Source organism: Dermacentor silvarum, chromosome 4 (assembly GCF_013339745.2).
Source record: "Dermacentor silvarum isolate Dsil-2018 chromosome 4, BIME_Dsil_1.4, whole genome shotgun sequence".
NCBI lineage: Eukaryota > Metazoa > Arthropoda > Arachnida > Ixodida > Ixodidae > Dermacentor > Dermacentor silvarum.
Genome location: NC_051157.2, coordinates 149,076,470 through 149,102,803, shown reverse-complemented (window position 1 = coordinate 149,102,803; position 26,334 = coordinate 149,076,470). Strand labels below are relative to the sequence as shown.

Below are 26,334 nucleotides of genomic sequence, written 5' to 3'. Positions count from 1 at the left end.
GGCCGACGCCGCAAAAATGCTCGATTGACGTCACATTTCTCAGGTACATTCCTGAGCAACCTGAACGACAAATCAATAGAGTACCTGAGCGAGATTGTAAACTAGGCGTGGAGCAGCGGCAAAGTTCCGGGAATGTGGAAGAGGGCCACCACCATCCTCATTCCCAAACCCGGCAAGCCGCACAGTCTCGACAATCTCAGGCCCATCTCGCTCACTTCGTGTGTGGGCAAGGTACCTTGGCCGAGCACGCAATCCACAACAGGGTCTCCCGGTACTTGGAAGACAAGGACATCTATCCCCACAACATGATAGGCTTCAGAGCGGGTCTTTCGACGCAAGACGCCATGAAGCTGATCAAGAATCAGGTTATCGATCGCAACCCGAGAGACGCGAGAGCCATACTTGGGTTGGACTTGGAGAAGGCCTTCGACAACATCCTCCATTCCTTTCTCTTGGGCACGATCTCGAGCCTTGAATTGGGCAAGCACTTTCACGACTACACGAGATCTTTCCTGGCGGACAGAGAAGCCATGCTCAAAGTGGGAGACCTTGCGTCAGACTTGGCTAGGCTCGGTTCTAGAGGGACGCCACAGGGGTCAGTCATATCCCCGACCCTCTTTAACCCTGCTATGATCGGTCTATCGAGAAAACTCTCCGAGGTCTACGGCATTAACACACTATTTATGCAGACGACGACACCATATGGTGCACCGGTGACAGCGACGGACGCTTAGAGGCTGCGCTTCAAGAGGCCATCGTGGTCACAGAAAACTACGTGAGACCGTCCGAGCATTCGGCAAGGGTACCGTCTCGAAACCGGCCTTGCGGATCCTACGGGCAAGGAAATCAAGCAACACACAATCGTCTGGTTCCCCGCTCACATGGGACAGATCGAGGGCGCCCCGTCCAACCTCAACGAGTCGGCCCACAGAGCTGCGCGAGGAGTCGTCGACCGTGTAGCTACCGTATGGCGCGGCGCTGAGGTGCCGGACAACAGCTAGGGATCCCCCTGCCTTGTACAACGAACTCACTAAGTACTTTTATCTGGGGAGGCGGAAGTATCCGCCACTGGACAGTAAATTGAACAGGCCTCAGGCATTGACACTCAGACTCTTACAGGTCGGGGCATACCCTAGCCCCGCACTCTTACTCAGGATCTGTCCCGAAATTCAAACGTCGAACACTTGCGCGCTTTGCTCAGACTTTGCCAACTTACAACGCATGCTTTGGCTGTGCCCCACGTTACGGGGTGACAAAGACGTTACGTCGTCCAAGTGGGAGGCTGCTCTACGCAGTCCGGATTTTGAAGCACAACTATGGGCTGTCCAAAGGGGCCGCGACGTGGCGGAGAGGCTAGGCCTTTCTGTCCCGACGTGGGAGCGGCCCGCTACGGGCTAGTGCACGTTCCGAAGGACCTCAATAAAGTTTTTTTATGCCATTCCATCCCATTTCATTCCTGTAAACCGAGTAAATTAGTGGCTTTGAACAGAAGATATGGGGCATTTCGGTCTGGGTGGGAATCGAACCTGGGCCTCCGGGGTGCTAGACGAGCACGCTTCCCTAAAGCCACGGCTGCTTCCTTTTTTTACATGGTATTTATTACATCATGTATATGCGAGAAACGTACTATACGTGAGACACGGGCGAGCACGAGCCAGCACAGTCGTAGTTATGGCCTAGAAACGACCTATAAATCACGTTGAGCACATCATGCAACACACAAAGCAACTACAAGTAGCTATAAACTTTAAAAAGTGGCAACGACATGCAACTTATCAAGAGGCGGTACCAGTCCAGTTGAAACTCTGTTAGGTCATACATGTCCTTCAAGTGACCAGTCATTTGAACATAATGAAATTTCGGCGAAACGACAGGTTCCGCGTTTCAGTCCAACATGCGTGTGTTCCCTAAGCTATATAGTCCAATTAGGAAAAACAACAGATGACACGTCTTCTCCATGAGGTGCAATCAAGTATCGGATGGTGTGCTGATTCTGGTGGCTTTCATCCCAATATTCTGAACGACCTTATTTTTGGGGTTTTATGTATGAAGTGTATTCTCTGTGCAATTCCTTTTGATTCGGTTTTCTACTGAGTATCTCAACACAGCGTCCAGAAAACAACTGTGTAAAGACTTGATATCGATGATTTTCCCACCTCCCCTTTACCGTTCTACATTATCCAATCTGCCAGGGCATGACGTACTTCAGCGAGTCCGCAAGATGACTTTATCCCCATCTACAAAGCCATTTTTCTTTAACTTACACAGTGAAACGTTACCTGTGAAAACTTGGTAGCACAAAAAAGGCCTTTTTGTATCCACTGTGAATTGTCGCCTTTACAATGTACCCTAGACTATAGAGCATTGCTTCATAAGTTGTAAAGATGCAATGTTATTTTGAGATGTGCTTCAGAGAACTCTTCAGAAAGACTTCATTCTGAAGCCATGGCAGCTCCACGGTTCTGGCTTACTAAAGGTGTGCCTATAGTGCGTGCGTGATTGCACACGTCACGTCGCAGCCATCTCACTGACTAAAGGTGTGGCTTAGTGCGTGCACTAACATGCTGCACTTCATGTACTACATTAAGTGCTCGCATGTGGCGCTCAGGAGGTCGCCTTAGTGCCACACGTATACTTCCCATTGCGGCTTGGTATGTCTTGCAAGACGTCTAACCGCGATTGTAGAACTTAATGCATTACCAATATGTCTTACAAAGAAGTCTAACCCCGATTGTATAACTTAATGTATTACCAAATATGCAGCAGGCTTTCGCCTTCTTGTGTTACAAGAGTGTAACACCTGCCGAACTTTTTTATCTCTACCCAACAGGCCCGGATGAGATTATTGTAATCATCGAACACCTAAAATTATCGAAGAAAAAAAATCAGTCTTTCTGCGTTAACAGAGACGAAGCCATTTCTTAAATGGGAGAATTTGTATAGTTTCTGTTTTAAGAAATTTCTTTTGCATTATTATAAGTTCTCTTTTTTCAACAGTCATTTTTTGGTAATGACGGCTAAGATAAAATTTTATTGGGTTTACTAAAGTGCTCATAATTGTCGTAATGTAAATAGTTCGCCGGGCCTAACTTTTAATTAGAAAAAAGAACAACAACAAATACAGCATACTATTGCGGCCTAGCAGAATCACAACCCAGCTTCCAACAAGCTGATTCTTTCGAACAGTCGTTGATACAAGCATTTCTTTAATGCTGGCAATTAAAACACACGCTTTAAACATTTTCCTCATATAAACCATTACATATGACCCCCGTTCCCTAGAAGTTTAAATGTGGTGCCATATGATTTGGTCTTCCAATTCAGATGGAAAAGATGAATATAGAGCTCGCGTAAAGCTTTCGAATGCTACAATAAATATTTCATTGCAAAGGTCGTAAATATCCAATGGCCTTTCAACAATGACCGCACATCAGCCGTAGTGTTCCCTCCATTTTCACGAAATGTGAACTTGGTCACGTTTATACAGTTCTCTCAGGACAGTTGACAAACTTTCTACGCGGTTCGTAAGACAGATATATATATATATATATATATATATATATATATATACAGGGTGATCAAAGTAATGTTGACAGGGGTTTTTTTTTTTAATTAGGCACTGAGACGCACGGGAAGATCACCTCTAGAGTAGGGTTAGGTTCGCCGTTAGCTTCGTCGCCCGCCCGACAAAGCCTAACGGCGTCGTCGGGCGGGCATTACCAATATGCCTAGGCCTAACGCGCCGCTGCATGAGAAAAATGGCCTCCAATCCTGGCGTGGAGATTGTGGAAGGTATGAAAATTAACCAATTGAGAAGAAGCGGAGTGCTCGGGCTGGATCGAAGTCCTAGGCAGGAAGAGACGAAACATGGCGGCGCCCACGGTGGAGAAAATTGACGGGAACGGCGGCCACCGCACGGCTGCCCCACGAAACATGCTAAAGCGGATCGTGGACGCGTTAAGAATCCCCGGATTACCGAGGGAGCATTTCAAGGCTATTGTCAGACCCCCGGAGAGGGATGGATGTGAAGGCGGATTTAATCCTGTTCAAGCGGGCGCTGGCCACGGCGGCCTCTTTGTCTGCGGAGCAAGTGTATGAGGACACATTCTGCGCCAACAACTTCCAGAACATTCTAGCAGTTGCCACGCCATTCGAGGCAAACGCGCGTGCATACGCCAGGGTCCAGAAGATTCTCTTGGGAGGCAACGCCGTCGACGTGGCTGCGTCAGACGACACGTGCAAAGGGTGGTACGAGGGATTAACACAAACCTCAGCGACTCACATTTGACTGAAATGGTTGTCTACCGTAGAAACTTCGAGGCGCTGGGAGTCGGAAGAATCAAGAAAACGCCCACGATCTTGGTGCTCTTCGAAGGGCAAAAAGTGCCAAAACATGTGTATTGTGAAGGTGTCAGATACCCCTGCACCCTTTACCGCAGGCAGGTGGACAATAGTTATGCATGCGGCGAGCTCGGACAGAGATCCGATTTTTGCCCTAACGGCGAAGGTTAGAAGAAATGTCGGGGATGCGGCATGTCTTTACCACCGGAGGACCACTAATGTGACCCAAAATGCGCCATTTGTGGAGGCGTGCATGAGACGACGGACAGCAGGTGTAGGCAGCGCTTCCAGGTGTCGTACATCGTACGTCAGAGGCTATAGTGCTAGTGGTCGGAGATTTTAATGCCCAACACACGGCCTGGGGGTATGATAGGCAAACGGTAAAGGGGGCTAACCTAGTCAAGGCGGCTGGCGATTTCGCACTCACCCTATAGTGTCGGATCCGCCATTTCCCACGAGGATAGGTAATTCGGTCTCGAGGGATACGATGCCAGACCTCAGATTCGTCAGAAATGAGGAGACAACTTGGGCTTATCTGCAGGAAAGTTTACGAAGCGACCACTACATAGTAGCTCTCTCGGTCAAAATGAGGACTGCCCCGTCTAGGATTTACAAATACGTGGACTGGAATCTATTCAGGAAGATACGAGACGCTGACGAACTAGAGTATGATACGTTGAGTGAACTGTTTGCAGAAGTTCGAAAGTATCTAGAGAAGGCCACCAAAGAAATCCCCACGGAGTTAGAGATTCCCGGTATTGATGCTCGCCTGGCGCACCTCCTAGAGGCCAAATGGTCCTTGTTGGAAAGATGGAAAACGCAGAGGCTAAACCGCAGGCTCAGGAAGAAGGTCGCCGAACTTAACCGGAACATAGAAGAGCTCTGTGCAGAGCTTAACAGACAGCAATGCAGTGAAGCTTGTTCGGCAGCGGACGGGAGGATGCGCACCGAGGGAAAGTGGACTCTCCTAAAACACTTGCTAGATGACGGTCAAACCAAATGCAACCAGTGATTAGCTATTGATACGCTAATTCGCAAGCAGAAGGAGGAGGGTCATACCGAAGTGCTCCTTCTCCAAGAACTGACTTTTAAATACCTTCCGGTGGGTCCAAGCGAATACAGTAGCTCCCCACAGTGCGAAGGCACGATCGCTCTGGCTCTAGATGCGCAGGATACGCAGGTGCGGCGCAGGTCGGAGCAGACGCATGCTCCGAACGCTCCTTCTTTCGAGAATCGCTGTGCGCGCCAATTTTGGGCTACTACCGCAATACTAATATCCATCGATTCCGCTAGTCACCAGGAGTCCGTGGACATCAAATAATCCAGGTGGGCCAATTTTTTGGACCTTTATCTGCGAAAAACATTGGCGAGCTCGTGGGACGCCGCTCGGCCCGAGGCCTAGCAGCGAGTACGGCCGTGCGACCGCCGTTCAAACCATGGACACGCATTCTCAGGAGCCCGTTATTCGTGGCTACGACCCCGACAGTATGCAAGTCCAAGAAATACAGCTGGCTTCTCCATCATCGGCCAATTTTCCCCCTCATTACGAGGGGGTACTTCGAGAAATGCGTCGCCACCACACCGGCGTTCGCACACCTCCGATGGCGGGGGCGACGCTCACAACGACAAGCGGTGCTGCAGGGACCATTTCGTATACCTTTCTGCATGGTGGTGGCACCAGCAAGAATATAGGCGCACCACGCTACTCGCCTCGCATGTATGCTGACGAGTACGTGGTCATCATCAAACCAAGGGAAACCTGCAACTTAACTCAATACAGAGGCACGGGCAGTATCGGCAACGCCGTACGGGCAGCCATCTACCAGCGTAGCGACAACGCAGAAGCGGACCGAAACCTCGCACATAAATACAGCCTGCACCCGATATGGGAACAGAATCTGGTCGTAGTCGGCACCAAGGAAGAGTGTATGCTGCCCATCCTCCTCGGCTTGGACAAGCTGCGGTTGACCGACAGAACCATCAACGTGCAAGCTTACCTCAGGCAACGGACAACATGGGCAAGGGCGTAATCCGGCAGGCCAACACATTTACAACGGATTACATCCTGGAGAACACCACCTCGCCACATAACCAAATCATCGGGGCCCGGAGGCTTGGCTCCACAAACGTAGTGGCGCTCACATTTGAGCACAGCAATCTCCCAAGGTGCGTCTTCTTCCTCAACGAAGCCACCCTAGTGCAAAAATACAGGAAAACCAACGCAATTTGTGCTACGTGCGGGAAGCCTGGACACTGTACGGACGTGTGCCCCGCGCCCGTGCCAGAGAACGAACGGTGCGCGCTATGCGGCAAAACTGGAGTGGACGCGTCGCAACAACACGAGTGCCACCCGAGATGTGTGCTCTGTGGCGGCCCGCACGTTTCCGGCTCTCGCGACTGCCCGCGCAGATATCGCCAACCAGCCCCTTCCAAGCCCGCAAACCCACCGGCCGGCCAAACACGCGGACGAAGCCGGACACCGACTCGCCACCACAACGGACAGAGAGACATCACCAGCGTGGCCGGCAAAGAAACCCGCGAGAGATCGACCTCCCGGTCCCGCTCTGGGAATCGGGCGGGCTCCCCATCCTGATCACGGTCCAGGGGGCGCCAGTCACGGTCACGGTCCAGTGGGCGCCGACCAGCTCAGCAGCACACCCGGCAGGGCCAGACAACATCCACGCCACCGGTCCTCAAGTTAACGGGACCTCAGGTGAGCTGGGCATCAGTGGTCACCTCCCCTCGCACTCAAAATAGCTCTCGCAATACCGAATCGCCAATAATCGCACAGCTTCAAAGCACTATTGAGCAGCAAAATCGAACGCTAGCCCAATTGCAACAGCTAGTCACACAACAGCAGCAGGAAATTTCCCGCCTTCGACAGGAAATACAAGGAAATAAGTGTCGCCAGACAACCCCTACAGCAGCTATTTCAGCAGACTGCGGGATGTCCCCGCTATCTTCCGAGACTCCAGAACCAGACACTCATATCACCCAACGCCCTAACTCCCTGACCACGCCGACACAGGCCTCAATAGTGGATTTGGTGGACAAGGCCTTGGAGCAGAAATTAAGCGCCTTTACGGCAACCATAACCCAAACGATAGAGCAATCCATCATGAAGCACGTCAGTGCGCTCGAAGAACGCAACGCAAAAAAAAAACAAAAAACTGCACGAACTGGCAATGCCGTATATCAATCAGATGCAGTCAATCATAGCCAAACACAATAGGCAAGTAACTCAACTCAACGAAGGCAAGCATTGCAAGGGTGTCAAGCTCCTGTCTGGACGACGTGATATGCCAGCTGCAGCTCTATCCATCAATCCAGACAGCGACGACGCCTCCACTACGTCACATGATGGCTAGTCACGATCCGCAATTTACAGTAATTCAGTGGAACTGTCGCAGTTTTCGCCGTAAAGCAGCATCACTGCATCACTATAATCAAACGTTAGAATCGATACCAGAAATTATGGCTCTACAAGATGTCGGCCAACAGGGAGCAAAACTATTCTCGTACACGGCTTACGCTAGTGCCGATAGTATATCGGCAGTCACGTTTGTCAATAATCAATATGCAACTTTACAGCATGACCTCGACCTCAGGGCCGCTGCCTTACAATATGTATTCGTCCAATTTCTGCCACGCAAAAAATGCCATCAATCAATATACGTCCTAAATATATACAGCCGGCCTGCGGACCGACACCATACGTTTACGGAGGTCATCCGCAAGGCCAAATCCATGGCAGCACGGGCTCCTTTGATAGTGGTAGGCGACTTCAACGCCAAACATGCGGATTGGGGCTACGTCATTGAAGACGTTAAAGGGTGTAAATTACATACCCCAATGACGCTCGAAGGGCTCACGTGACTCACTGACGCGGACCATCCCACTCGGCTTGGCAACAGCGTATCGAGAGACACATGCCCGGATCTCACCATGACTCTAAATGCTCCGCAACCAAAAAATGGCTAAACTCCGAGGAAGCGCTGGGCAGCGATCATTACATCATCCATACCACCATAACATATGGTCGGCATAAAGTCCGCAATAAATCAACACACCTGGTCGACTGGCAAGCCTTTCGCCAAAACGGAAAGCTTTTCCGTTTCACCAGCCGCCCAATTCCTATGGCGAATGGGCACGAACCATTATAAAACTCAAGCAGGAAGTGACCAAGACAATCTCAACTAACCCGGAAACACCAGCAGTTCATCAGCATCTGCTCCATCTCTGGGACGCAAGACATCAACTGACCAGACGATGGAAGCGCCAGAAGCTCAACCGCAAGCTCAGACAGCGCATCGCGGAGTTCACGGCACAGGCAGAGGAATATGCCACGAAACTCGCAAAAGAAAATTGGTTCGCCAAGCGTGACGCACTTACGGGCACATTACACACTAAATCAGCCTGGCACCTACTCAGGTATCTAATAGACCCGGAGCAATCACGTGGAGCCGCCCGTCGAAATCTTCTGCGGGCATGCTAATGCAGGGGACAAAGCTCAACTCTTTCGAGATCTGGAGGACAAATACATCAATATCTCCGTGAGCGCTGACCACATTTCCGCATACAACGGAACCGCAAACCCGGAAATGTACCGTGACTTCACGACTGCAGAGATCAGATTGGCAATTGACAGGTTGCGTCGAGGAACGGCTCCAGGCCCAGACCGCATTACTACCACCCTTATGGCCAACTTCAGTAACGACATGCTCGAACTCTTTGCCGACCAAATTAGTAAGTATTGGCAAGAAGGTATGCTTCCGCGGGAATGGAAATCGGCTGACATTGTCTTTATTCCCAAACCCGGAAAGTCCATCAATATTGACAACCTTCGTCTCATCTCACTCACCTCCTGTGCAGGGAAGGTCATGGAGAAGGCACTTCAAATCAGGATCACTGAACACATGGAAGCTAACGACCTCTTCCCACATACAATGTTTGGCGTTAGAGCGCATTTATCGGCACAGGACGTTCTATTCCAACTCAAGTACGACTTAATCGATCGCCCCAGCGGAGCCACGCAACAGGAGCGCGCCATTCCGGCGATTGACTTTCAGGGAGCCTTTGATAATGTCCGGCACTCAGCCATCCTGACCAACTTGGCTAGAATCGGAATCGGACAGCGTACATATGACTACGTGCGCGACTTCCTGCACAACCGTCACGTGACCATACGAGCTGGCGACGCAAAATCTGCCCCCATCACAATGGGGGACTCTGGCACACCGCAAGGGGCAGTAATCTCGCCACTGCTGTTTAATATAGCACTACTGGACCTGCCTAGGGCACTCAACGAGATACCCGGAATCAAGCACGCTCTATACGCAGATGATATCACTATATAGACCAACACCGGCAGCATGGGACAGATGGAAGCACTCCAACGGGCAGCGGATACTGTAGAGCGCATCGGCTTCGCTTGCGGACTTCGATGCTCCTCTACTAAATCAGAACTCCTGGTATTTAGGAAGCGTGGCAACCAAATTCCGTTGAATATCCAACTCCATCAATCCACTCTCCATGACACGTGACTTCGGTTAATCATCCAATGCGGAAGCGCAACGCCACTGCCATAGATGCACCCGCAAAAAAAGGAAGAAAAAAAAACAGAACCCTTCCCCTGTCGAGAAAAGGGGGGTAAGCGAAGCTTGTGGCAAGACGACACGGTCGCAGGCGTTCCGCTTCGTTTGCCCTAAAAGTCGGCGGCTCTTCGCTGACGTTTGGCCTCAACATCGCGCTCCCGCAACTCGGGGTCCGCGGCTCTTCGCTGACGTTTCGCCTGGAATCGCCAGAATCGGACGACAAGCTTCGCTTACCCCCATTTTCTCGACAGGGGAAAGGCTGGTGATTTTGTCTCTTTGGGTCACACATGTTCAAGAGCGCGTTACAGGTCCCCGAGCCCACAGAGATAAGTGCCATTGAGCTTGGACCCTTTCTGCACTATCACCAGGATCGGCCCACTTTTCAGCATGACACCACCACCACCCCCGCCGCCGATACTTGTGAGTCTATAAAGCTTCGCTAAAAAAGGAGGCGGGGCTCGACGGGTGAACGTGACGCGGTTCCTCAGCTCCGGTTTGGGAGAAGGTAGTGAGGGAGCACCGCTTGCGGACCCTTGTAGTCGAGGAAAAGGGAGAGAGTGTCTCCGTTGGCATTAACGCTCCCCTCCTGGTGGCATGGTAACAGCACAGTTAATTTCTTCTATCATCCAGCAAAACGCTCCCTGTAGACGGCGTTTTACAACTTCCAGTGTATAACCAAAATTTGCAGTGGGGCCTTATTGGTGAGGGGCCCTCTAAGAAAGATACGTGTGGGTGCGCAGTGACACCAGCTGCGACCTGTCTTTGGGCTCCGGACCGTTGGCCAGCCTCGGCTTGGCCCTTACGCGCACCTCTTGTGATGTCCCGGACTGCGCTCATCAAGGCGCCACTACAATCGCAAAAAGCGGGGCTACAGCCCAAGCAGCCCACCTGACCACCATGTGTGGTTACATGGTCCCCCTTATAGATTCCTGTTTGACTTCATCGAACACAACAAATCATACATGTAACATGCACGCTTCATACGTTTTATGCTGCAGAGCAAACTTTCGAATTACAAAAAAAAAAAAACTTTGTCTTTACCTTTTTGTTCACAAGCTTACACTATATAAAGCTTAATTCACACTACGAATGTAATTTCAACTGCTCTGGTATCGCACTTGAAGCCGGCTCTTTACGTTGAACGACAGTTCCACAGATTATATAATCGGTTACATAACTTAGGTAATACCAGGGCGCGGCACAGCCTTCCCTATAGCTCATCGTCTCACAGTGCCTTTACCTGCAGTGCGTTCCACGGCCTAACAGTCACGGCCGTCCAAGCAACGAATAAGTAACACTTAAAAGAAAAGCAGTAGATAAAAAGCTTGTTCTCTGCGGCAACACCTTCAGGCCAGGCCAGAATACATCAGAAATTGTAACATAAACACTTTATTTACTAAAATTCATTCCAGTCACATTAATGCATACCTTGCAGTAGCGGTTCAAAAGCCGGCCAGCGCCTAATTAACGCACGCCCATTTGGAGGGTGTCATGGCATCAGTTTCGCAATATTCGTCCTCAAATTCTGCGGCAAACTGCATTCATGTTCCGCATAGTTTTCTGTAGCCGTGCATGAGGAAGGCCATTTCCAGTGTTAGCCGGTGCTTTTTGCCTAAACATTGCGGACAGATATCTGAAAAGCGGCGCTAGTCTCGGGATGCTAATACTAAGCGGGAATGCATGCACTCAGCACCGATCGGATTCAATTTCGCTGTCCTAACATGTTCACTAAAACTGCTAACGAAAACGTTAAGAAATTCGTCGACAAAAGAGCCTATATATTGGTCAATTCTTGCACAATCGCAAATGTCTTGACTTTGGTACCTCGTGGTTGATGTTTAAGACTACTGGCCGGGCACATTGATTGCTCCGTCATTATACAGCCCTTTCGTGCAGCGCTTATATAGTTCGGCGTGCATGGAACGTGATCGAGGTGCTTTTCGGCGCGGGAAAGCGCTCCCTCTAATTTTGGGGATGATATTAGCCTACTCCTGTGCTGCACTGATGTCATATTTTTGGGCTGTGTTACTTTTGGGGCCATATTCGTAAAGATTTCCATACGGAGGAATTTTCTGCTGATGCTCCCTCAGAATTGAGCATTGCGTGTTGGGCGCGGGAAGACACACCTCAAAGGTGACGGACAACGACGCCACGCATTACGGTTCTGTCCGTTCCGCGTGCACTGTGTTTATTAGTGATGTCTGTTCGACGCCCAACATGCTCAGATCTGAAGGCCACCAAGTAGCCCAAGGCCACGTACCTAACAATGTTTCTTGTCATGAGTGTGTCCTCACTTTCTGCTCTAGCACGCAAACTGATTTGTGAATCCCATTACGGTTTGTGGTCCCCATTACGGTGCGAAACAGGAAAGAGCAATAAATGTTATTTCCTCCTCCTCCTCGAGCATAATTCAGAGAACCTATAGGTTTCTGTACCATCATTATGCTATCCACATACAAGATTCCTTTTTTTTCTCTCTCTTTTCATTCACCATCGCCCCCTTCCTCTTTCCGTGAGAAAGCGACTGCCCTGACTGCCCTTGTAGCGCCTTAATCGGCGGGTACTAAGCCACTGTGGCAAATGACGTGCCCCCTTGATATGGATTTCGAGCAATACTTTCCCCGACACATAGGTGACAATAAACACACACGCATCATAACATGCACTTTCCGCGATACACCACCGCATTCATTACTGAACAGAACCTGGTGATCTCGTCGGTAGACGGTCTTTATATGGTCTACTCCGGAGTGAGCAGCCTCAGGAGGAGACAATGCGCTAGGGTAGCCGCCACCGTCGAGGACAGCGCGAAAGCCGCGGCGTACTGCGGCGACGCAACGTTCTGCGTGACCTTGGCCACCAGACTCCGCCTGAGGAGCTCGTCCGTGGGCTTGTTCCTGGCGACGCACTTGCCGCTGCGCTCTTCCAGGTCGCCCAGACAGGAGCAGTGGCTAAGCACGCAGTTGGCGCCGAGGTCGGCGCAGTCGCGGTCCGAGTTGCACCGGGTCCTCAGTCCCGTGCTCTTGGGCAGGCAGTTGCTCCAGGCGTCCCTGGCGTAGCCGTGGATGCAGGCGCACCAGTGGTGGACCGTGCACTCGCTCTTGGGCTCGACGTTCTCGCACTGCTCGTCGTAGAGGCACTCGGTCTCCAGGAAGGCCTCGACGCGGCACGTGGTGTGTACGGACTGCAGCTTCACTGGGTACTGGGTGCTGGCGCACGTGCAGCGGCTGTTGACGCAGCGCGCGTTTCTGGGCGCGCACTCCTGGTCCGTCTGGCAGTCGTCGGTGACGCGGGCGTGCACGACGCTCTGCGCCGTCTGCATCTCGTCGTCGAACAGGTAGATGCACTTGAAGACGTAGATCTCCTTGAAAGTGGGTAGCTTGAGCACGTTGCGGATGAGGATGGAGGAAACCATGACTTTGACGCCCTTGTAATCTATGGTCTGGATCTTGGACTCGTCCACCTCGAGCAGGACGCGGTCGTTGAGCGTCCACGAGACCGACGCGTGCGTGTTGTAGCCGACGAAGCACTCGAGCTGCAGCGTGTCGTTGTTGGAGAGCACTACGTGCGCGGGCCGGATCTTGACCTTGCCCAACTCCATGGGGTGTTCGTCACCGACCACCTTCTGGGCGTTGCTCACGTTGTACAGCTTGGTCGAGTTGCCGGAAGCCCGCGCGGCGGCCGCGTTCAAGACAGGGCCGCCGCGGTCAGACAAGACGACAGGCCTTATAGCAGTGCTTCCGCTGCCGTGTTTACCCGCCATGGCGCTCTTGATGACCTCGTCCAGGAAGCTGTCGTCCGCTCGTTGCTGCTGCTGTTGCTGCAGCTGTAAGCTCTGCCCGACGGCGACGCCGTTGCTATTGTCTCCGCCCTCTTGCTCTGTTATGACGTATGCCCGACCTGGTCGCGGGCGCCTCTGTTCGCTGTTACTCACACGTACACTGCCCTGTTCGGCATGGAAGGAGGTATGGGGTTCCACTCGGGGCATACCTTGCTCCACGCTTGCAGATGGTTGCTGGTGTGCTCGTGCGTCGCTGCTACCGCCCTCATTCGCTTGCTGGCGCAGGCTGGCTTCGTTACTGGCGCCGAACATCCACCGGCTGGCGCTTCTGAAGAGCGGCTGCGCGACGCCGACGTCGCTTCGGGCGCGGTACTCCCTAGGGTTGATGGGTTCGTCGATGCTTGCTGCTTCTGCTTTTTGTAGGGCGACGAAGGCGATCAGAAGAAGGCCGCCCTGGCGGAGCAGCCGGTGCGGTGTCGCGGCCATGGACAATTTTACCTTGTAGGTGCCTATTTCGAGCTTTTGCGGTTCCCCCGCCCGCCGCGATTCACATCGATGTCATCGGCCGACCACGGCTACACAGAGGGGCAGCGGTTATCTACACGCGGCGCCCACTGGTGGTTGAGGCCAGATTCTCAACATGCGAGGATTGGTCGTGCGTGAAGCTATGAAAGTTGCGACATAACAGCTTACATAGATGTACAGCAAACATTTATGAGCCGTTGTGTGCGAAGTTCTACCACTAAGGCGATGAAAATAAGTGAGTCGTTACTGAAAAGACTATTTTTTTTCTGTGCCCAGTTGCCTTGTTAAAGGCAGAAGAAGACGACGCGCAGGTAAGAACGCAGAGTTGAGGCCACAACAATAAGGCTTCTTGGCTAATCCACCGTAGTGGGTATGAACCATTGTTGGGAAACAAGAACCAAGACCACAGCTAGAACGCGGTGCTTCCAATGAAGAAGACAAACACAGTTCTTATTCTTATTTTTTAAATGTAATCATCTGCACGTCCGGTTCGAATTTTTCCTAATTTTATCAATTTTCCAGTTATCTATTCGTTCCTACATAAATCTCGCTTAGTGGCTATGGTATTGGGCCGCTAAGAAAGAGGTCGCGGGATCAAATCCCGGCCACAGCGACTGCATGTTGATGGGGGCGAAATGCGAAAACACCAGTGTACTTCGATTTAGGTGCACGTTAAAGAACCCCCAGTTTGTCAAAATTGTTCCGGAGGCACACTCATAATCAGATCGTGGTTGTGGTACGTAACACCTCATGACTTATTTTAAATGCAGAGCATTTCTTTAACTCACATGTAGCGTGCGCCGTCCGTCCGCAACAGCTCGAGCACAGGTGCGCCCTGTTGTGTCTGGCGGTCCCTCGGGACAAAGGAGGCCGGCGCCGACTCAGACGTGCCAACCTGGCGCCCTTTCTCGCGGCCGAGAATTGTCACCTGGGACTGAGGGATTAGCAGTTGGTCTCCGGGCTACCTCATGCGTGGCTAAACGGCAGCGTCGCCCCTTGGTGTGGTCCCGTGAATTACCAGCGCCGCCCGAACCACGACGACGCTACGCCGACTGCTGACTTTCGAGACAGCCACCGCCCCACCTGGTTCCGCGAACTGACCACTATGGAGAGGCGAATCTTGAAAGGGGCCCGCGTCTGGCAATCCCGGGGGAACGACATGAACGTTCGGTTCCCAAGGTGTCAACCGCTGCCGGTGTTCGGGGGCGACCTAACAAGATTGGAGGCGGAGCCCGGCGGGAAACGACGACACATCACGTGCGGGATATGGCCACCTGATCCAAGATGCTGATTGGCTAAAAGAACTACAGTGTGTTCCCTCGTCGAGTGAAAGAGGGAAACGAAAGCGATAAAACAGGGGACTTGAGTGTTGTGAAGGGGGCTTGAGGCTTGACCATGTAGAGCACGCTTGACGATGTAGAGCACGCTCGACCATGTAGAACGCTCGGAGATGTAAACGCTACCACATGCAAAGATGTTAGCACGTAGACGGCTCAAATATCATGGAGCCCTTCTTGTAAAATACCATGTACAGTGTATATAAAACAGTTTTCTAATCTCCCTGGATATCTCCTCCTCTTGGCACCTGGCACGGCGCCACACATGCAACCTTCGTGGCCGCTCGGACCATCGACAACCACAACAGTGGCTGGCAGCTTATGGGATCGGCCGGCGTTGGCTACATCGGTGTGGTGAGTGCTACGTGTTTGCTTCTCTTTTCGCCAGACTCATTAGCGCAGGTTACTAAGTCGGTAATGATGGTTTGGTGTTAGTGATTTCATCTCGCAGACCAAGAATATAGTGTCTCGTGGGCTAGGTTACTAAGGGGAAGAAACACAGGGTGCACTGTAAATACGGATAAGTTTGAAATCCAAGAACTCCTCAAAAGTTGTGAGCCGATGGGCATTTTGGTTGCCCCTGCGGTAGGCAAAAGTCAACAATTGGAGCTTTTACAGAATGAGGAAGTGAGTTGGGAGAAGGCCGGAGAGGCCAGGAAAATTGTTTCATAGGGGAGGAACGAAGAGAGAAATTCTGCGATCTCCTGATGGTAGCGATAAGGACGGGCTTAGTGCCTGAGTTTGCGCTTCATGTCGCCAGAACTCTCTAGTACAAGTAGGTAGTTGCTAGGAGAGTAACTTTGTGTTTTCTGGCGGGCACCATTTGGGAAATTCACCTTCTTTAAATAGCGAATTTTAGGAAGGGCGAATTTTGAAGGCAAACAAGATCGCTATGGAGAAATTCAGAGTGCAGGACCTCCTTCTAATTTGCGAGGAGTTAGGCATTTCGGTCGACTCCGCAAAAACGAAAGAAGCGGTTCTCGACGTCATGAAGGTAGAAGAGGTGACGGTCGAGGAAGCTGATGAGGCTTGGGAGACAATTGAGGAAAGAAAGCAAAAGGCAGAGGAGTGCAGGAGGCGCGAGCTTGAAGCTGTAGAGAAGCGCGAGAGGCGCGAGCGTGAAGAAGCAGAAAGGCGCAGGCACGATGCCGAAATTCGCGAGAGGCGCGAGCAGGAGGCAGCGCAACGGCACGCTCTTAGGATGAAAGAGCTTGAACGAGAAGATCAGATGCTCAGATGGCGGACAGCGCGACGCCAGCTCCACACTTTCGAGACGGACGAGGGTATTGTTAATTTCCTCGCCGGTTTTGAACGAGTGTGTGAGAAAGAGGGTGTCAGCCGGGACTGGTGGGCCGAGCGATTAGGGGCACTTCTCCCGTTTAGTGTCGGCGCGTGTTTTATGCATTGCTTGTCCGAGGAGAAAGCGCGCGACTACGACAGGGCTAAGAGGGCTTTGTTCAGGCGCTTTGGGGTAGCATGGCAGGCCGACTTCGAAGGCCCAAATGAGAGTGAAAAAGTCGAGCCTGTCGAAAGTAACAGTAGCACTGAGATGACTAGTGTAGAAAGCTCTGGAAAAGGTGTGAGGCAAGTGGCACACACACAAAGCGAAGAGAGCGGCGGTTTTCCCGCACCAGAAACGGAAGGCCCTTTAGGCCAAGTGTGTACGGCGGCGGTAATTTCGGCCAGCCTGCCAGACAAGGTCACGCATTGCTTCTCGAATAGGTCGGAGCAAATGCTGAGGGAACCGGGAAAATCCGCCACCAGCAAGGGAGCTTTCAGGGCGAAAGCACGTGAGGAGACTCAGAGACTGATAGGCGCATTCCCTATTGAGCAGCGGTCACAGGACCATGGAACGATTCCAGAGGCAGCTGTAAGCAGTGATGAGTTAGACGGGTTAGTAGCCGGAAGCGAGGTGAATGCGGTCACCGAAGAGAGCGGTGGTTTTCCCGCCCTAGAATTCGTGACCGACTGCGAAGGCCAGGATGAGAACAACAAAGCTAGTTCAGACAGCGCTGAGAGGGCTGTGGTGCCAGTAGTTGACGGAAACAGTGACAAGCGCGAAGAAGCACTTGTTTTGACGTTTAGCGAGGCTGTTTCGGAAGCAAGGGCCGACTTCGAAGGCCAGCGAGAAGTTTTGCATGCTATCGACGGCAGTGATAGAGCTAGGCCAGCTGAAGGTAGACTTCATGACAAGCCAGCTTGCTCAATGGTCAAATCTGGTAATGTTCTATTACAAAGGCAGACGCACTGTGAAACCCGAGAGGGCAACGAAATTTCAAGTGCGTGTGCTGATGCCGCAGGACCAACGAAGCATGCCAAACATAAAAGGCGTAAGCGCAGGATGCGAAAGGTGGAGGCGGTCGGGGCGTCTCGAGTCAAACGTGCGAAGCGCCAAGTCGACATTGGTAAACGCGCTAAGATCATGATCCAGCCAGATAATGTGAAAAAGCGCAGGAGGGTAACTCCCAAGCTTAGGCGTTTGCTGAGGTCAAGGATCGGCGTGACGCACGTCGCGAAAAGGCGAGTCTCGCGAAGATTCAGGCGTAGTGACCGTCGCCTGACCGCAACGCGTAAAGTGCACTGTAGACAGAGGGATGGTAACTGTCGCCTAACCGCCTCGCGTACAGCGCATTGTAAGCAGAGGGACAAAGGGAAGCGTCCTGTAGGCTGTTACAATGGCCGAGCACTCGCGGGGGAAAAGAAAAAGGTCTGCCTAGCAGATAATGGGACAGTGCGCGCACGGGTCTGTCAATGCCTCCCCCTCCCAGTACTTGGAAGCGGCTGTTCGAAAGTCGCAGCTACAAGGTGTGTCAGGCAAATTAGGGGGTTTTGCCTTATTCGCGACGACACCTTGCGAAATCCCCGGAACGCGCGACCCCCTCGAGTGCGTTTGAAAGGAAGGGGTGTGATTGGGGCCCGAGAATAAGTAAACAAGGAAGACGGGTAGCAATTTTTTTCTTCTTTTGTATTCAATTTATGGGAGATGCGTGTTGAATGTTTGACAGGCGTAAGGAATGCCGCAGTTGTTTGTTGTTGACCTTTCCGGCTCAGGTTAGACCCACGATTTAAAAGGGGAGTGTGTACGCGGCGACAGATAAAGAATTGAATTGCAAACCAGGTGTCAGCCATAGACTTAGTGTCAAGGTTGCAATAATTTAGAAGGTCACGCGCAGGTTGCGCAAGTTGATGACCTGCGCTTTTGCGCGAGTTAATGACGCGCCGTGTTTTGTTTGGGATTTTCTTTCAGGGCACGTTTTGTAGTTTGCGTTCATTGTCTTTCATTTCTTTGGGAATATGCTGTGAGCGACTTTTATGTCTTGGGAACCGTTGGTTAAGATAGGGCCATCTGCTCAGATCGAGCTTAGCATTAAAGCAGCACAATTTCGAAGTGCGATAGGGCAAACGCAGAATAAGTCACCCTTGTGAGCCAATTTGGGCACGTGGTAGATGGTTTTCCTATTTGTTGATTCGGCATTTTCAGCATTATGTAATGATTATGTAGCTCTTTTGTGCTAAGTGTTACAGAATGCGAATTAGTGAAGGCCAGTTCTCCCTTCGCCTTCCTGATATGTGGAAGCTCTAATTCATAATTACTTAGCTTCATTACATTAACCCAGATGGTGTCTGTTTCCGAAGACACATCATCGGAAGTTTTTTTTTTTGGTACTTGTCCGGATCAACGAGCACCTTGTGTTTCAGGGTTTTCTTTAGATAGGGGGCAGTCAGATTTTCGGAATTGGTAAAGTCTGGCGATGAGAGTGGCTTGCAGTGGCGCTTGCAGCATTGTGTGTGGCTGACAAAGGTCGCTCCTTGGAGCTTGTCATTTCTGCAGCCCAGTCTGAGCCCACCTATGAAGAGGCCTTTGGCGGGAAGATCATCATTCCTGGAAGCAGCGGCCCCATGGCTTTGAGCGAAGCAGGCATCAAACCGGCCGAGCTGCATGAAACAACTCGACCTCCCGATGCATCATCTGGCGGCGGGGGTGCTGTTGTGTCTGGCGGTCCCTCGGGACAAAGGAGGCCGGCGCCGACTCAGACGTGCCAACCTGGCGCCCTTTCTCGCGGCCGAGAATTGTCACCTGGGACTGAGGGATTAGCAGTTGGTCTCCGGGCTACCTCATGCGTGGCTAAACGGCAGCGTCGCCCCTTGGTGTGGTCCCGTGAATTACCAGCGCCGCCCGAACCACGACGACGCTACGCCGACTGCTGACTTTCGAGACAGCCACCGCCCCACCTGGTTCCGCGAACTGACCACTATGGAGAGGCGAATCTTGAAAGGGGCCCGCGTCTGGCAATCCCGGGGGAACGACATGAACGTTCGGTTCCCAAGGTGTCAACCGCTGCCGGTGTTCGGGGGCGACCTAACAAGATTGGAGGCGGAGCCCGGCGGGAAACGACGACACATCACGTGCGGGATATGGCCACCTGATCCAAGATGCTGATTGGCTAAAAGAACTACAGTGTGTTCCCTCGTCGAGTGAAAGAGGGAAACGAAAGGGATAAAACAGGGGACTTGAGTGTTGTGAAGGGGGCTTGAGGCTTGACCATGTAGAGCACGCTTGACGATGTAGAGCACGCTCGACCATGTAGAACGCTCGGAGATGTAAACGCTACCACATGCAAAGATGTTAGCACGTAGACGGCTCAAATATCATGGAGCCCTTCTTGTAAAATACCATGTACAGTGTATATAAAACAGTTTTCTAATCTCCCTGGATATCTCCTCCTCTTGGCACCTGGCACGGCGCCACACATGCAACCTTCGTGGCCGCTCGGACCATCGACATTCGCAACAGCCCTCTCCCCCACTCCTCCTCTCCCGCATCACGCTTGCAGCACATGTGCAGCGCGCGAAGCGTCGTAGTTGAGTCGCGCTCCGGCGCTGCAAGCACCGTAACAACAGCAGGTGCTGGCGTGATAGCGCGCCCTCTCTCCACCCCCTCTCCCTCTAACGCGCGCGCTAGGAATATAAAGCGGGTTGGCGCGGGCTCCACTCGTGAACTCCTGGGCTCTCTTCTCTTGCGTTCGTCGGCGGTCGCAGTTGATAAGCGATGGAAGCAAGACCTTCAACTAGTACCTCGACGCAATCCAACATCATCAATCCAACCTCTGAAGAGAAGAAACAGAAGAAGAAAGAAGAAGAAGAAATTAAAAAAAGAGAACAGATAAGCAATATTATATAATATAATAATAAGAATCGCAGTGATGCCAATAAAATAATAACAACTTTACGTTACTTACTTACGATTCTCTCTTCTCTCTCAACCCAGACCACCACCACCACACCAACAACACCAACACCACGGAACCCCACTATGCTCTGCATTTACACGTGTCCCTCACGTGGGGGCATGCGACGGAGCTTTTTTTATATCCCTCTAAACGTGTCACTCACTGCTCGCTCTTTTCGCGGTCGTTCTGCCGTGTCAGGATGGCCGAGTGGAGGAAGAAGAAGACGCCGTTTCGAACGGCTGCGTTTTCTGATGCTCTCCGCCGAAAAGGATCAATCGGCCTTAGGCCGAGGTACTACTCAGGCGTCAGCCAGTAGTAATAGTTACCGGACCGTTCTTCCCCGTCTACCTACGGGTAAGCTTGTTGCGAATTCCGTCTTTCTTCATGCCGACCTTGCTGGACGTCCATACCGTGCCCAGGATTTCAGAGATACTCTACGTAACGCCATTGACCTTAAAGAGATCAGCTCTATCGGACAGTTTCAGATGTCGCATGTTTGGATGGTGACATGCAAAACCAGTGTGGCAAAAACAACACTTGTGAACCATGGGGAACTCCTAGTTAAAAACCGGCGCTGCATGGTGATAGACCCCGAGCCGAAAGTCGTGAAAATGAAGCTCCTATGGCTTCCTGAGCATTTAGAAGATGGCTATATAAGGGAAGCGCTTCAGTTATATGGAAAAGTTACGTCAATCAAGCTTGAAAATTGGAGAGTCGCAGACATGGAAGACATGCGGACTTTGAACCGAGACGTCATGCTGTCATTGAATGAGGGTGTCTCTGTCAGCGAGGTGCCACATCTTTTGACAGTATGTTGCATACAATGTCTTGTTTTAATCCCCGGAAGGCCACCACTGTGTCTTCGCTGTAATAAAGTGGGACACATACGCCGTCAATGTCGTACGCCTCGTTGTGATAGTTGTCGCCGATTTGGGCACTCAGCTGATGAATGCGCTTTGACGTATGCTGATAAGCTCCGGCATGGCACGCGTCCCCCTGATGAGGTTGTCCAAGAACATCTCATGGACGCGACGGAAGTCCTCGACGCAACAAGAGGTTTGTCAACAGAAGGAGCAACCGGATCAACGACATCACATGTGGCTGAAGGCACATCAGCGTTGCCTAAGCAGGAAGTAAGCGCAGTTACATCAGCCGCGCTTCAAAATCATGCACCACCGCAACAGGACGTGTCTGAAGCTGTGCAGACAGTGTCCTCCCACCGTCCTCAGCAAGATGTAGTGGATGCCTCAATCGTGTCAACGCTTGCTCCGCAAGAAAGTGGTGATGTGAGTGCCTCTGCCGTGCCTGTGCTTGATCTGCAGGGCGCTGGGCCACAGCCTAGCGAGCATCCTACTGCAGGTGTGCCTGGTTCTGGTGCAGTGGCAAAGCGTCGTGCGATGTTCGAGACAAAGTCAGGGGATACGACGGAAGGCAGCGATTCTTCCTTGAAAGGACCTCGTCGTAAAGCATCTAAGAAGTTGGGAGGATCTCGACGATCAAGGTCCAGAAGCCCAGGTGTCACCTCTCGAGAGGCGTCACCGAACTCGATGCAACATACCTAAAACAATTGTCAGTAACCATGGCGCTGTCACAGCAGCTGAGCTTTGCAACTTTGAATGTACGAGGGCTGAGATCTAGACAGAAACAGGTACAGCTGCGCCGATTACTATCTCATGGCCGCTTTGACTTTGTCGCCATTCAGGAGACAAAGTTGGAGAGCGATGAGATGACCGGCAATGCCCTGCAGCCTTTCCTCACAGATTACTTTGTTTGCGTATCACACTCTGTTGGCCTTTCCGCGGGTTGTTTTTTGTTTCTAAAGAGAAATCTTCCTTTTTCTGATCTCATTTATAACGTCGACAGCCAAGGCCGCTTCATAAGTTGCGATTTTCAGTTGCATGGTGTGCTGTGGCATTTACTTAATGTTTATGCTTTCAGTGATGAAGCTAATCGAATTAAGTTTTTTGAAACTATGGGTAACGTGCTAGATTGCGATCGTTCTGTCGTTCTCATGGGAGACTTCAATTGTGTATGCAATCCATCTGACCGTGCTCAGTCAGTGAGCAGGCGCGATAGGAGTGCTGAAGTGCTAACATGCATCACTGATAACGCTGGCCTCATTGATACCTGGTCTTGTGCTAGGAGTTCATACTCCTACACACATTTCCAAGGCTGTTCCCATGCTCGTCTGGATCGCATATATGTCTCTTCAGCACTCCTCAATTGCCGGATTTCCTGTGAAGTGCAGCCTATTTCATTCCCTGATCACTGCATGGTGATCGCCCGGTTTGGTGATAATGGTCGCACTAATTTCAAACCAAAGTGGAAACTATGGAAGCTTAATGTAAGCCTAATTAGCGATAAAGAATTCATATCTCGAGTACGTTCATTGCTATCATCTTGCTTTTCTAAGAATTTACACTCATTTGCAGCCTGGGAAATGTTTAAACGGGAAATTCGAGACATAGCAATCGAAATTAGCTCGATAAGGTCGTATGTCAAAAAGTGCGAAGAAAAAATGTTGCGGAAAAGCCTTTATAACCTTTATGAGCTGGAATCAGAAACACCTGGCACATATATAAATGAAATCACTCTTGTTAAAAGCCACCTTCAAAAATACGATGCTGAACGCTATAGAGGTGCTCGCATTCGCGCTCGTACAACCCGTGCCTTGCACTCGGAAGAACAAACGCGCCAGGCGTTACTTGATGGGCGTCGGCATGCAAATTCAAAACATATCTCAGATATATATTCTAATGGCGTGCTTGTGACAAAAACGGAAGAGATTATCAAAGAATTTCAAAGATATTATACAACGCTGTTCAGCTCAGCTCATACGCCAAATCCTGATATTCTGACACATTTCGTCTCCCTAGTTAACCCTCTCTCAGAGGATGATGGATCTGTGATTAGTGGACCATTTACCCAACAAGAAATAGAACTTGCCATTGATCAGTTACCGCTTTCCAAAACACCAGGTCCTGATGGAATCTCTGGAGAATTTTATAAAGCCTTTAAATTTATATTAAGCCCTGTCTTACTTAATATATTTACTGCTAGTTTTGATGAAGATTGCCTACCACAATCTTTTACTAAAAGCCATATTATCTTAATCCCTAAAAGTAGTGAAAAAGAAAAATTGCGGTTTGTAGAATGCTATAGACCCATTACACTGACGAATGTAGACTACAAAATTTATGCAAAAGTCTTATCTAATCGACTCCAGTATGCAATGGCATTACTTATTGGACCTCACCAGACTTGCGGATTAAAAGGCCGTTCCATACAAACAAACTTGCATCTAGTCCGAACAGCTCTTCAGTACTGCTCGTCCCACTGTGATCATTTTGCATTGCTTCAGATCGATTTAGCGAAAGCATTTGACCGAGTGAACCACACGTTCCTTTTCAAACTTTTAGAACACGCCATGTTGGATCCGTTGCTTATAACGGTGTTCGCATGTGCTACACTAACTGTTCGACCAATATAATTGTTAATGGAAATCTGTCCGAGCCGGTGTATATTCTTTCCTCTGTTAAACAGCGTTGTCCGTTATTACCACTTCTATTTGCTCTTTATTTAGAGCCATTGTGTATAAGCATTCTAAAATGCAGTGACATTCATGGCTTTAACATTTTGGGCAATGAACTCAAAGTATTGGCTTATGCAGATGATCTTGCCTTTTTCTGCTCAGACAAACCGAGCATTGACAAGGTGCTATCATTGACTGAAAAATTTGGTATGGCTTCTAGTGCCCAGATAAATTGGTCAAAAAGCTCAGGTCTTTGGTTTGGTTTATGGGGATGTACGCCGACCCAATATGCAGGTATAGAATGGACAACCGTGCCACCTAAATACCTTGGTGTACCTTTTGATGCATATAAGCTTAGTGCACATTTCTGGCGGGAACGTGTACCTGCACTTCAACGCCATGCGGATACCTTTACGCCACACCGCCTTTCAATATTTGGTAGGGCGGCGGCTTGTAACTTGTTCCTGGCTACACAAATATTTTATGTACTGCAAATACTTCACTGTGCCCGGACTTATATTCAACGATTTCACAGAATATTTGCTACTTTTGTGTGGTCTTCCACCTTTGAGCCTATGAGACGAGATAATATCTTTCGACCCGTATGTGCTGGCGGACTTGGCCTAGTGCATCTATATGTGCGACAAATTGTTTGGCGTTTCTTCTTTTTTCGAGATACTTCACACCCGATACTACGATCATTCATACAAGTGAACTTATTCAATGCATTACCCAATCTGGTAGTTTCATCCCAATATTCTGAAAGACCTTGTTTGTGGGGTTTTATGTATGAAGTATACTTCGCTGTGCAGTTCCTCATGGTTCGATTTTCTACTGAGTATCTCTACGCAGTGTCCAGAAAACAACTATACAAAGATTTGATATCAATGATTTTCCCACCTCCACTTTACCGTTCTACATTCTCAAGTTTGCCAGGGAAAGACGTACTTAAACGAGTCCGCAAGATGCCTTTATCCCCATGTACAAAAACGTTTTTCTTTAAATTACACAGTGAAACATTACCTGTCAAAACTTGGTTGCACAAAAAAGGAATTTTTGTATCCACTGTGAACTGTCGCCTTTGTGATGTACCTGAGACTATAGAGCATTGCTTTATAAGTTGTAAAGACGCAATATTGTTTTGGGATGTGCTCCAAAGAACTCTCAAGAAAGACTTCATTTTGAATCACCATACCATCCGATACTTGATTGCACCCCACGGAGAAGACGTGCCTTTTGATATGTTTTTCTTAATTGGACTACACAGCTTATGGAAGACGCGCATGTTAGACAGAAACGCTGAACCTGTTGTTTCGGCGAAATTTAACTACGCTCAAATGATTGGTCACTTGAAGGACATGTATGACTTGACAGATTTTCAACCGGACTGGTACCATCTCTTGTTACGTTGCTTGTCGTTGCCAGCTTTTTAGGATCAAAGTTACTTGCCACTTGTTTAAGAACAAAACTACTTGTAGTTTTGTTCGTGTAGGGTGTGCTTAACGAGATTTTAGGCCATTTATAGGCCATGAATATAAGATGTGTTGGCTGGTGCTTGCACGTTTTCCGCAGATAGTATTTCTCTCACATATACATGATGCAATAAATACCATGCAAGAAAAAAAAAGTCAGGATGGCCGAGTGGTCTAAGGCGCCAGACTCAAGGGAAACCTTGCCCAGAGATGCGGGTTGCACGAGGCTTCTGGTCCACGTATGTGGGCGTGGGTTCGAATCCCACTTCTGACACAAGTTTTGTATTTTTTATATCCCTCTATACGTGTCACTCACTGCTCGCTCTTTTCGCGGTCGTTCCGCCGTGTCAGGATGGCCGAGTGGTCTAATACCCCTGTCAGACGGGCACCCACAAACTCCTTTAGGATAAGGGAGCGCGAAACTTCCTTAGGGAGTTCGACCTCAAGGAAGTTGTGGCCGTGTCACACGGCCAATAACAAGTTTTCAAAAGAAGGCACCAGAGGCACTATCAGCGGCGTTT

At 50.3% G+C, this 26,334-nt stretch overlaps 2 protein-coding genes and 1 non-coding gene across 3 annotated transcripts; 2 read left to right on the top strand and 1 right to left on the bottom strand.

Annotated features, from left to right (window-relative positions):
* Positions 1-305: 305 nt before the first annotated feature.
* LOC119448981 (protein YkfC-like) lies at positions 306-734 on the top strand. Its single transcript, XM_037712182.1, has one exon. It carries the CDS (start codon positions 306-308, stop codon positions 732-734), a length of 429 nt encoding a protein of 142 aa, XP_037568110.1.
* Positions 735-12,646: 11,912 nt separating this feature from the next.
* LOC119448349 (uncharacterized) lies at positions 12,647-14,338 on the bottom strand. The gene has a single exon (XM_037711704.2). It carries the CDS (start codon positions 14,200-14,202, stop codon positions 12,676-12,678), a length of 1,527 nt encoding a protein of 508 aa, XP_037567632.1. The 5' UTR covers positions 14,203-14,338; the 3' UTR covers positions 12,647-12,675.
* An 11,630-nt stretch (positions 14,339-25,968) lies between these two features.
* On the top strand, positions 25,969-26,087 carry Trnal-caa (transfer RNA leucine (anticodon CAA)). The gene is made up of 2 exons: positions 25,969-26,006; positions 26,042-26,087. It is a non-coding gene; the product is annotated as a tRNA-Leu (tRNA).
* The last annotated feature ends 247 nt before the right edge of the window (positions 26,088-26,334 follow it).